General features: G+C 42.5%; 1 protein-coding gene and 1 long non-coding RNA gene across 2 annotated transcripts in view; one reads left to right on the plus strand and one right to left on the minus strand.

Annotated features, from left to right (window-relative positions):
• Nucleotides 1-3732, minus strand: part of zdhhc15b (zinc finger DHHC-type palmitoyltransferase 15b) — a 7025-nt gene extending 3293 nt beyond the window's left edge. The window contains exons 1-10 of the mRNA XM_053878694.1: nucleotides 3575-3732; nucleotides 3229-3255; nucleotides 3058-3152; nucleotides 2716-2836; nucleotides 2317-2386; nucleotides 1431-1463; nucleotides 1225-1345; nucleotides 809-941; nucleotides 596-722; nucleotides 145-260 (exon numbers count right to left, since the gene is read on the minus strand). Of these exons, the coding sequence (XP_053734669.1) occupies nucleotides 145-260; nucleotides 596-722; nucleotides 809-941; nucleotides 1225-1345; nucleotides 1431-1463; nucleotides 2317-2386; nucleotides 2716-2836; nucleotides 3058-3152; nucleotides 3229-3255; nucleotides 3575-3692 (961 nt within the window). The 5' untranslated portion in view covers nucleotides 3693-3732. The remainder of the gene's footprint in view (nucleotides 1-144; nucleotides 261-595; nucleotides 723-808; nucleotides 942-1224; nucleotides 1346-1430; nucleotides 1464-2316; nucleotides 2387-2715; nucleotides 2837-3057; nucleotides 3153-3228; nucleotides 3256-3574) is intronic.
• LOC128767019 (uncharacterized) lies at nucleotides 1804-4650 on the plus strand. The gene is made up of 2 exons (XR_008416071.1): nucleotides 1804-1909; nucleotides 2222-4650. It is a non-coding gene; the product is annotated as an uncharacterized LOC128767019 (long non-coding RNA).
• The last annotated feature ends 8298 nt before the right edge of the window (nucleotides 4651-12948 follow it).

Below are 12948 nucleotides of genomic sequence, written 5' to 3' on the forward strand. Positions count from 1 at the left end.
ATTACGAGTAACCATGGGTATCCTCTACTGGTGCCTGGTAAGAACAATGATGTTGTTGTTCTAATCTTTTTGGCTGGTACAAATATTAGCATGAGGATTAGCTCATTCTAACGGCATGACTAAATCCATGCGCAAATAACTCACCGAAGCTTCCTTCCTCCGAACCGTCGTCAGACTCCTCCCACATTTCCCGGTTAGCCAACAGGGGGTTCTGGTACTCACTGCGGTTCTTCAGAGGGAAATAGTGTCCGTTCCCTTGACTGACATGCAGAGGACACAAAAACAGTGTTGCGAGGAAGCAGGGTTATAAATAAATCTGAACAATGACTGACAGAATAAAGGTGACATGATTTTATCAGGCTCCTCTTCAATTCCCAGCACATTACTCGCAATAGCAGAAAAATGATCAGTACATAGCCATCCTCATTTGGGTAAGAAGTGTCAAGAATATAGTACACTATGTCAACAATACTTAGTGGAATTTGGTGTCATGGTTTTGCTTCAGTTAATCAAACCAACCCAAGAGAAAAACACATTTTAGTACCGGTTGTTTCACTTTGCTATAAAAACATTTGGACTCTCCTTTACAACTCACCTTGTGCAGACTGGAATTAACCAAAGCCTTCGATCTTCGCCAAAAACCTGCTGAAGGTTTTTACGGATGCCAACATCAAATCCACTTTTATCTGGTCCACTGATGAAAACCGGTGCTGAAAAAGCCTCTGGAAGGAAAATGAATCATGAGAACGGAAAGAAAAGAAACAAAATCATTATAGTTTTTTCCTGGAGCACATTAGTAAATTAGTACCTAAAGTGGATCTGTTTTTGGCCACCAACCAGCAGTGGTAGCCGAAGAGGAACATGAGACTGACAAAGAACATGAGCGCAACAAACATGAGGAAGAGGACATGAAACTTTGCGGGCCCATTTTGCAGGTCACCCTGTGGGGGTTGGAGAGAAACAGGAGAGAGAAACCAGAGAAAAAAATTACCACGTGAAAGTATGCGTCATTGAATATGTTGTGATACAAATTTATCATATATCAATTGACATCTTTGGAATTTTAATCAGACAGTGAGACAAGTCTGAATTCAGTCATGACATGATGGCATTCAAATCTGGCTCTTTACAGGCATTAAATTGTGTTATAAACTACCAAACTGTCAAAAATGCAGTCAAGGCTCATGACTTCAGACATAAATTAGCTGATAAATTAGCACTTACCACCCAGAATTTGAGGAAATACTGAAAGACTGTGGCTGCGATGAAAACGCAGTATACCATGGAGTAGGAGAGGAAAAGCAGGAAAAACTTGTAGTTGGAAAACCCAACACAGTTGTTTACCCTAAAGTTGAAATAAAAAATATATCAGTAATAAAACAATAACTACAATTCAGAAAAGCAGAAATGATGTTTCGGGAGCACCTTACCAAGGACAGTGGTGGTCCATCTTCAAAACACACCTGCAATTAAAAGACGTTGTACATTTAAAATTGGTGATAAGAGCAAAGAAATTAAATTAAATGTTTATTTCAATCTCATTTGTTGAACTTCCATTGACATATGCATCAATCACATTCAAGAAAGATAAACATTTTTCTGGCCCTCATTCCTGTGTTTCCTTATGTTTCCAGAACAGAGGTTCTATGTTGTTGTAGGCAACACTATATGTTTATTTTCTTTTTTAGTGCTGCTTTTCTCAAGATGTTTCTACATTTTTGTCTGTGTAATGTCCTTTAATACATGCCCTTTTTTTGGTCATTTGCCATTTCCTTTACACCGTGTTGTGTGCTATGTTCAGTTGTTCCTGATCTTTGAAGTGTCTGCTTTCAAGTAGTCTGGAAGTCTGTGTGTCTGATACATTTTGTTGAATCGACAACAAACGTTGCATCGATATTTCATTTCTTCGGTAAGTCAGTCACATTTATACTTCTTTTTGTCAGAGTGAGGTTCTTGCTTGTGGTCAGAAAAATTCCCTCTTCTTCTATGTTTATCTTCGGCAGGAGTTAGTTTAAAGTCTTGGTAGGAATCTATTGCTGGATTGAAACATGACCACCAATATTTGTCGATCTGCCATCTCAGGTGATTCTCGCTCTTCAACAGAGCCTATAAGCACATCTCCAGGAATACGATTTGGCCCTGGCAACATAGATTTACTGTGAAGTTATCCTTAACCTGTTCACTCTCGTACAACTGTAATTAAACCTAACAACACCAACAGGAACAGGACCAGGACACAGAGAAGCGTCCACCGTTCTGCTGCGGCCTCATTGACAGGCTGAAAGTACGAGGACTTAGGAGGAGGGAGTGACTTACGTTTCACAGACAGAGCAGTGGTGGCAGCGGTCAGGCTTCAGCACCTGGCAGCGGTCACAGAACCTGATAGCTGGAGATAAAAAGATGGCCAGTTGAATGAGCGACATTTGAGCTAAGTTTACCCTTCGCTTACTTCCTGCTGAGTCAAACACAGTCTCTGCAATCAGCACTAATGAAAGAGATGCCTTGGCTGATTATTCCTGACATGGACGCCGTGCGGGGCCGAAAGCGAACTTGATAACAACATAATAACAAGAGGGGGAGATGTGATCTTTCTACAAGGAAACTGGGCAGTTATGTACTTGAACAATATGGATGCATTGTTCTACTTTAATCAGTTGAACAGTGGCATTTGTCCATTGTTGCAACTGTTTTAGAATGATACAAGGAGCACGATACCTCCAGACTGTGCACGGGTGAAGATAGGAAGTTTCTTTGCGATTTCAACCAGGATTTGTTTCTGAGCATCTGGTCTCTCCTCCATCTCGTATCTCTGCTTGTCTGAGTAGGACAGCTGGAACTTAAAAAAGAAAGACCCATTTAATACCAACATTAAATGATAACACACTTTAACACTAACAAAAAGAAACTGAGGCAATTCAGTTCCCATCAGTTACAATGCGTTTTCTTTTTTATAAGTTTTACATTTAGGCACACACTGAATGTGGTTAAAGGGGAAATCAAAGTCGTGAATGACATGCTTCAGTTATGTATATCTTTCACACGTCACATTCTACCTACTTTTTTGCAGGGAGTAGCGGGAGGAGTGAAGATGGACTTCCAGTACGTCCAGGAAAACATCACGAAGCAAATGTGAAACACCAGCAGATAAGCCACTGAAACCAAAGACGGAAATCACTCATGGAACACGTTTACACACGTGAACGAATTGTAGAATAGACGTGATCGAACCTTTTTCCACGGTGTTGGTGAGCGTGACTGAAAAACAATCACGAGACGACATGAATCGCAACATTGAGGTTATCTGGTTGAACTGGTTTGACTGATCACAACAAAAACACCAGGAACGAGCTAACGCTATCACCCGAAAAGACAAGTCGTTGCCCAGCTCTCTAAATTATGCTTTCAATAAACAAGACAGGGAGACAGTTTTGGAAATTTAACACTGATGCCATAGAATAAACGAGCCTCCCCTGGACACTTCCGGCTGCCGAGCTAGCTACATTCCGTCTATGTTGTGCGGCAAACGATCGCGACTACTACTTTCCCAGACAAAATCACAGTACTTTCTACTTACACAGACATAACTGGAACACATAGGCGTAGTACGACCAAAGGACCACGGACGTGATGATGAGAACAGGTATCCAAGAGAACACCCTTTGACAGCATCTCAAACCTTTGGAGAGAGCCATACTCCAGCTACTCTGGCTTCATTTCAGGGATCCGCTAGTATTCCTGGGCTCCTGGATCGATGTTATCGGAGAGCGATTAACCACACTGCTGGAACGGCAGAAGATCTGTTGATGCTTCACTTCTTATTAAAATAACTGCAGTGGATATAAACTTAATTTTTGACACTTATAAATACACTTTAGGACGAGGTAAAATATGAAGGACTGTGGTTCTTTGGAACACTTAAAAAACTACCAGCACCTCGTGAAATGTACATCGCATCAATCAATCCAACAAATATATTCAAACTGCATTGGTCAATACCAAAGGTACCATAAAAGGTACCACTTCAGGTACTGACCATTGCAAAAAGGGAGCGGTAGAGGACACAATATCATGCAATACCAGTTGCCAACTGGTATTGTGATTTACCTCATATTAAATAGCATATTATTATGGCAACACACCTAGCGAACAAACGTTTTATTCAGTATAAAATTACAGTTACCTCAAATTACATTAGATAATTTCAATAAACTTGACGATTTTTGTCCATCCGTTTATTGTTATTATTATTAATAATAATAATAATAACAATAATAATAATAATAATAATAATAATAATAATAATAATAATAATAATAATAATAATAATAATAATAATAATAATAATAATTTATTTTTTTTTTATAATAACGGATTTTATTTTGTACAATGGATGTTTTGCCTACTCCACACCAGCAGCGGATCGTCCTGCAAAATAAATTGTCCACCTCCCTAACTATATGTCTGTATTAAAGGATTATGTTTTTTATTTTACAAACACCTGCATTCCATCAACCTGGAGCGTACTCCCTTGACACTTTGTAGCATTCACCAATAGGAGGCAGTGTGAGACCCTTATAGCATCGCTGGCTCGATTCCGTGGAACCGAAGAACAATAAAGCTGGATTTAACGCACAATTAATGAAAAAGAAACTGATGAGCGTCCTGTCTTGTTTTTAAAGTACATTTTAAAGGATATTAATTTCTCGTATTAGTGCTCAAAATGATTTGCAAAATGCTGTACACCTTATCTGCACACACAGTTTTAAGATATTGATCTGTAGGCCATAGACAGCACATGCTTATGCAGATCCATAATTATATTTATGCAATTTATAGCAGAAAGAAATATCACCCTGTAGTCGGACCGATCATTCATTCATTTTCATGCGGGCTGGAACACGATGCTGGCTGTGAACATATGGGGTGAGTGGTTGGGTGCCTGCACATGTCCCATAGAGACACAACTACACTCACATTCACAGCGTTGGACAATTAAGGGTTTCAACTGTATAGTTGAACCTGGTCATCCCAGTAGGGCTGACACACTGAGACATTCCCACACCAGCCTGAAATCATGAGTCCAGCCATGTATAAAATGTAATCGCACAATCCCAGCTGAGGAAATGAATGACATTAAAGGCGATGCATTGATGCGTCACAGCCACTCATTGGACTACGAGGAGGATACATATGAGTGACACCTGACCTAGATCTATTCTACTCCTGCTGTTCAGAGTCACTGCTTCATTACAGAAAATCTTGTATTTAATTCAGATGACGGAATAATCACCTCTACAATGAATATCCCAGTTAAACCAGGAGTACAATGCGACTCCAGTAAACAAAGGCCTGTGCCTTTTATTGGTCCCATTATGTCTTGAAAGATAACATTTTAAAAAATCCCCTGTAAAATCATCTGACTTCCCGGGGATCAACAGGTCTGATGTCAGTGGAAAGAGGATCAGCCCTGATCTGTGACTAAACGTCATCTTCATGTTTTCAGAGAGGTGCAACCTTTATTTTGACTGTGCTCTTTAGACTTCTGGACCACCGTCATCCTCTGACGTGCGCAATAATCGCCCCGTTACTGAACACTCCATAAGCTCTCACCATGTCCGGGGACCCTGGCGCAAGCAGAGCGTTTCACCACAGACTCAGGCCAGCAGGACTGTTCCGACGTGCGGAGACGCTTTATGTGCTCCACAATAGCACCTGCTCTTTCCTTTACGTAACAATACAGAGTCGCATCCTTCTGGGACTGGAGTGTGAGGTGGGCCACGACTGCTGTTCCATCACACGCATGGTCACGTCTCACTCTCGCAAGGCCTTTCCTGGTCATTTTCAACACGTCACTTGCTCTAGATCACTTCCTTCATAGCACGCAGCAAACCTACACCCCTCCTTCCTCCCTCTTTGGGCTACAGTGTCGGCGGTCGGTGATGACAACTCCTCTCTCATTCAACCACTCACTGGAGGCAGGGAGCGGCCGCCCATCCATCAACACAGCAGCAAACCCCTCCACTACAAAACTATTGTGACGGGCAAAATAGTAACGACCTTTTAATCAAAACATTTTCCCCCATGTGGAAGTGAAACACAAAAGCACCTATCAGCAGGTTGGGGCAGACTCCAGGTCTCGGAGGTGTGGGTGAGAGCCGCGGTTGGAGGTGCATTCCAAGCCGCCCTGGTGGAAGTCTACATAAACAGACAGTAGGGATTGGACCGGTGCCCGTTTTGGGGAGAAGCCATGCGTGTCTGCAGAGAAGTGCGAAGAGATGGGCCTTCACAATGCACCACCATGCAGAGTCATTAGGCACAATGGCCGACACGGTCTGGAGTGTATCGAGTTTGCTCTTGAGCTGCTGCTCGCTGTTATGCCTTGAAGATGAAGTGGCACTTAGAGTGTGCGTTTCATTTGACCCGAGCTTGTCATGTCAGCCAGTTGTGCGGCGCAGTCACGGCTGATTCAGGGAACGCTGCTGTTGCTGAGCTGCACATAGGCTAATTCTGCAAAGTTCACAGCACAATCGACTATCAGATTTCTCCTCACTTATAAATAAGACTTTATCAAACATTGTTTCTGGGTTCAGGCACTGACAGTCGGCACTTCATGCCTTCCTCACTTGTCAGATCTGCACGTGTCCCAGAGATATTGTGGCGTGTGTGAGTGTCTGTGACGGCATGAATTTGCTCACCCTTAAACATCCAAGTATTAGGACTTTGTGGGGTCTAATCCAGCTACTCAGGCAAAAGGCAGGGGATACCCTGAATATATATATATATATATATATATATATATATATATATATATATATATATATATATATATATATATATATATATATATATATATATATATATATATATCAATTCAATTTCACCTTGACAATAAATAAAGTGCTGAGTCCCTGCTGATTCACTCTGATCTTCAATTTGAGGATCAAGAAAAAGCTGATCCATAAGGCAAAGCTCTGGTTGATGTTTCAAAGTCGGCCCTACTAATGGTCCGTAATGCAGGTGCAAGTGAGTGATCTCCCTGTAGAGGTGGCATCTTATCCAGACGCATTTTTGAGGAAGCCTCATTGATTTAGCTCCTGCACCAGCGACGGGAACTTGGAAGGACGAACAGATATGTCTGTTACCGACGATTTCTTCTGCTTCTTCTAAATTTTGAGAGCAAAGCTGAGGATCATTTCTGGCTGTGTGGCAGCAGCGGGACATCACAGCTCAGTGGTTAAACGTGTACTTACTGTTGAAGCAACAACTTATACAGTAAGTCATTTGATTCTTTGTCACCATAACAGCTATGAAGTAACATTTCTTGTCGCGGGCGCTGTTGTTGTAACATGTGGAGTCGTGGTTTGACTCCAGATGTGTGTATGTGTGTGAGGAAGAGGAATGAAGCTGCTATTTGTCGTGCGTGTTTAAAGACTGTCTCCATTTTTTTTTCAAACACCACAAGTTGCAGTATTGTATTTGATAGGATTTCATTCCCGGCATGCTTGAACGTCTGGACGCTGAATTCATCATGTGTGCATCCGTTTGAAGCAATAGCAGAGCAGATATTGGAAAGTCTGCATTCATCTTTACGTATTATCATTGGTGTACATCCAGGTGATCACGGACACGTTTCCGTGCGCACTTGCCCACATTACTTCACTCAGACAAAAGACAAGTGTGCAAAAATCAGACGTATGCAAAGGATTAATTGGAGCGACAAACCAGTCCCTGAAAACACAGCAATGACTTCAAATGAGGTGTCATTTGCAATTTGGGCTAACACAAGGCAGAATTAAGTATTCCAGCGTTCAATTATACACACGGAGAACTGCATCGTGTGCGCATGAAGCTGTCATGTCGGAGAATAATGCATGACAGTCCCACACTTTCAAATCACAGAGCCAAGTGTTCTGACTGAAAGCATCACTGCAGAACCTCAAAGACAAACGCGCAAATCGGATGATGGGCCCTGCCGACTTCAGACGTCTGGAAAGCTGTTAGGTCAGCGTGACATCAGCAAAAGAGAAAGGGCTCTCAAACATTATTCTCGCCTGGTTTTCTGCTCATATTCACACTTAACAGTCGAACAAACAATGACAGGGCGGGGAGGTATTGCAGACACCTCACCCAGCATGTGTGAAAATACATCTGCTCCAGGGTGGAGACCTGGATGTCTTCAACAATCATGGAAATTTAAATGGCCCCGCCATGAAGAGGGCAACATGTACAGCGTTTAATAAAGCCTTTTCATGACACTGTCGATATGTCACGCACAACAAGTGACTGATGTTTTACAGGCAGCCATTGGAGCACACAATGGGTCGGACTTAATGTTTCAGCTTAAACAGATTGATGTGCGCTTTACACACAAGACTGACAACTGAGCAGAGTTTTGTGGGAAGATGACTTCAGCTCTTCTCTGGTTGGAAACATAATAGGAGTGTTCTCAGGTTCAGGATCAGTTGTGTTTGGATTCAGTTTGTTGAGAGAGAACAGAAAGGACGAGGGAAGAAGATAATTTGAAATCTCACAGTCGAGTCTCCTTACACTGTTTCTTTGCTAAATATATCCACTGAGAAAACACACACACACACACCATTGTGGTGAGGAGGACAAGTGCCTGGAGCTTTCGGCTCCTGTGTGAGACCCTAAGGTACCGTGGATGGGAGTGAACACGACTATAAATAATATAATTATTGTCCAACGTACCATGTTGCTAATCCTGATTAACCGTAGTCAGCCATTAAACACCATGCAATTTAAAAAAAAGTCATTCTGAGGGGTGAATATATCTGGGTTCCTTTCTGGAGCTCTCACTGGGAACACACAAAGAGTGTTAGATAGCTATAGTTTCCCTGACAACCTCTTTGTACAGGTTATTTATGAGAGAGGCATTTTAAATTGAATGGAAGTTGGAAGTTAATGGACACAAAATACTGCACCAATGAGGTCTGTCTTTCAGATGACCTGTTATTGTTCTTTACTGTATTATTCCTCAGTAGTGCTTAGCATGAAAATGGCTTCACAAACACTTGGTCTCCTCAAGAAAAGGACAGAAGAAAAAAGGAAAATACGAAAGAGAAATTTGATTATATTCAAAGTAATTTTACTTTTGTTGACAGATTTTTAATATTAATAAAAGTTCCATAGTGGGTGTAGTCTGTTCTGCAATCATCAGTTTCCCTCCATTATCTAGCCAATCTTTGATTAAACATTGAGCCATTTCGAAAATGCAATAGACGCGCATGAATAAAAATGCCAAAAATATATGTGCTAAACTTGATTCTTTCAAGGTGATTCTTAATCGTTGCTCTCCCGTACCGTATGTGACTGGATCTGAAGTTAATCATCCATGTTTTTAAAAACATCAAGAGCACCAGATCACTTTTCAGCTATAGTAGAATTCTTGTCACATGACACAACGGCGTTATACTTACTACATGTTTTTGCTCGGACTGTGCGGCTTCACTTGAGAACACAGCAGGTCACCACTATGTGAAGATTCTTTCTTGACATCCTGGCTCAAAAAGCGATTACTCACTGACTGTGCAGTGGGGAATAGACTGAGGTGAAAGGCCTCATTGGGTTCTGATGATCCAGCTCTACTTACGCAACCGCAATTGGCTTCACTTGGGACCAAATCTGTCTTCCTATGCCATGAGTGTCAAAATTGCTCACCACTGTACGTAGAAACATACGGCGAATAACCCCTAAACTCATCAGTCAGTCACTCTCTCAGTAATGACGCTGAACTATTTAAGCATAAATAAACTTTACAGAACCATTGCTCGGGAGACCATGATGTAAAGTCCAGTCGAGCGTCGACTCTACCTGCCTGTGAAGTTCTCCATCTCACCACGTTACACTCACCTGCGGAGGGCGAAGGTTAATTCAAGTGTCAGAAGCAGAAACTCTGGTACCAGATGTGCACATTGCGACGTGAGCCAGATATTCTGAAGCAGGGAGCTCTGACAGAGTAGTAATGTGGCATGATGAAAGTTCGGGTGACAACAGCTCATCTGTCTCCCGCTCTGGCAGCTTGCAGTAATTTATGTGCAGCCCATTTGATTCATCGACAAAAGAATGCATTCCAAGGTTATAAACTCATAAATATTCCCGCAAACTGGTGACCTCTGTTAATGACAAAAAGTTACATTTCACCAGGCCTCGCTTTGTCTCCCCGCTCCCAGAATCTGGGTTACTTTCCCAGACTGGAAAGGGGTCTGGAGTTATCATCTCAAAAATAGATTCCGGTGCAGGTATTTTTGGGACTCTTACCATTTTCCATTGGAGCTCGCAGGGCCCTGCTGTGGGAAAGTGAAATAGAACACAGGGCTCAACCTGTGACAGGAGGGGATGCAATAAGAGAAAGATATGACACAGTAATGGCACAGGAAAACAAACATAGATAAGGTGAGGGGATGGGATCGCTGACAAGCCGAAAAGCCCCGATGTTGCCGCTGATACATTATCATGCTTCAGGTTACCAAAGCAAACATGTGAGAATGTTTTGTTCTTGTTGTGCCAGGAATGTAAGAGACACAGTCTGAGACCGCAGGGGGTTAGTTGGTAGTCATAGCACATGTTGTTGACCTTTTCTGTACCTCCACAGAACCTGGACCCGTGTCTGTGCCCGAAACTAACATGCCTTTGAAGTGTGGACAGAAAGCCAGCAAGCAGGCGGAGGAACAAGCAGAGCGAACCATCCATTTCAAATTGTTGCCAGCAGGATCACACTTCATTAGCTGAGATTGCTTGTAACTGTCTGTAGTGCACTGCTGAGAAACTCCATTCGGAGGATGTTCAGATATATAGGCATCAGTACAGTAGGTTTTGTCGAATTCAGCAATGTTTAAAGTCACGCATCTTGTTTGTAACTGCCGCAGGACATTAATTCCGTCTCTTGTCTTTCAGCTCAAGCCGATCCCAGCTGCACGGGAGAGAGGCGGCGAATACACTTTTATATAACTTCAAATAATATGTTATAATAAAAGTGAATGCATTTTTGTCCAAAGCTATTCACTACCATCATTGACCATAATGCGAAAATCCATCTTCTTGCCTTTACTATTACAAACCAATGAGAGCGCAGTTTCAGGTCACATGTCTCACATGACAGTCCATCACCACCTTGTCGTCCATTCATACTAATACGTGACTGGTTTACACATCCACTTTAATTTTGTGGTGATATACACAGAGTGGGAAATTCTTCAACAAGATGAAGAAGTGATTGGAGCGCTCACCAAGATGGACCCAGAGATGACTGCATCTAAATCGTTTTCACACAGTCGATAAAGGGCTACAATTCTGCCTCTCCTATCCACCATCTTGACATTTTATTAACTCTAGACCTGCACCCCGGAGATTTTTTTTTTTGGCGACCACTCGGGTGGGCATAGAGCAACAAGTCTTGCCAAGTTCTGTACAGCTTGACTTTTGTTATATGAATGGAACATAAAGTGTTCATAAACTCTTTGAAGGTTTTAAATACAAAAAAATGTGTTTAAACTAATGGTTGGATATTATTTGGACATTGCAACATTTATTTTAAATATATGTATATAAAAAGCATTGAATTATATAATGAGTAATTTTCCTACGTTGTTTGTGGTTGACCCCTCTCTTTATCAGCTGGAGGAATCTTATTTCCCTAAGTGGAGCCATTGATGTATTTTAAATGCTCCTTCTTTCCATTGGCAGTCTAGCAAACCCTGGCAGCTGAGTTGTCGGATCAGTGGTTTCAGTCCCACTGCTGTCAGGAGCCGCTGGCCAGACTGACAGCTGCTCGGAAAGACACACTCGTGGGCCCAAATACGACCTGTGCTTCCCAGTCTCAGTGCAAACATTCGCTCACATATCTTACAACTGCAGATTGATTAAGTTCTGCTCAATCCGTCTGTCGTGGCTGCTGGCTACATTCAGCCATTATTCAGAGGAGCCACCGCTAAAACACTGCACACACAAACGCTAACTTGGACAGCAATGAGACGAGCAGAAACATGCTTTGCTTGGATAGTGAGGTAAGATTAATGTGATGAAGTGCGGCACATCTGGCTGTAGTGGGTGTCAGACTAAAGACATCTCAGCTTAATCTCTTGTTATTAATAGTAACTCAAGAAACGATCAAGATAGGCGCTGTATATACAGCGCAGCCCGCGTCACCATAACAACTCATCCTCCAGATAAGAGAACACACTTCTCATGACACCACCATCATGAACAGAGAAATAGAGTTGTCATTCTCAAAAGAGCTCTGTGTTCACTTCAGGTTCAGGCGCGAGTTAAGTGCCATTAAGTGTCACCTCCAAATGGTCCCCTCATCTTGAAGCCACATAAAAAGTTAATTCTATGCACTGGAGTACCAATGAGAACTTTGTTACATTGTATTTTCCATTCAGAACCAATAGCCAAGAGAAATATGGCAGGAGCAGCAGTTCTACATCAAAGTCATGGCTGCGGAGAGAGAGAAGGCAGCAGAGAGGGAGGGGTTCCCATCATGCCGCTCCTGTGTATCCCTCTCTCCTCTTCCCGCCCTGTCAGGCTGCAGACACGCACTGCCCGGGTGCAGCGGCGCTGAAGCTCAGCGCTGGGACGGCAGCCTAACTATTTAGCCTCCGCAGCCATCCACCCGTCACGCTTGACACTTCTCCCTGCACTCCCTCAGCACATTAGCATAACAAACTTTCCACTTGACGTAGTTCTCATGAGATGGACGGGTCTTTCAGGAATGCCTATTTTCCGGAGGATGGATGGCTACTCATATGGTGTGAATGTATCTGTGGGACACAGGCGGCCTCTGCGCCGCTCTCGTGGATTCCCAAAAGCTTGTAAAAGCTGCTTTCATGTCACGTAGTCCAGTGTGGAGTTAATGAGTCCTGTATTTTTTACAACTGCCATTAATAGAACCAAGACTTGGCCCTCCGGCCGTAGAGTCCATTTAAGGGA

Source organism: Synchiropus splendidus, chromosome 11 (genome assembly GCF_027744825.2).
Source record: "Synchiropus splendidus isolate RoL2022-P1 chromosome 11, RoL_Sspl_1.0, whole genome shotgun sequence".
NCBI classification, from domain to species: domain Eukaryota; kingdom Metazoa; phylum Chordata; class Actinopteri; order Syngnathiformes; family Callionymidae; genus Synchiropus; species Synchiropus splendidus.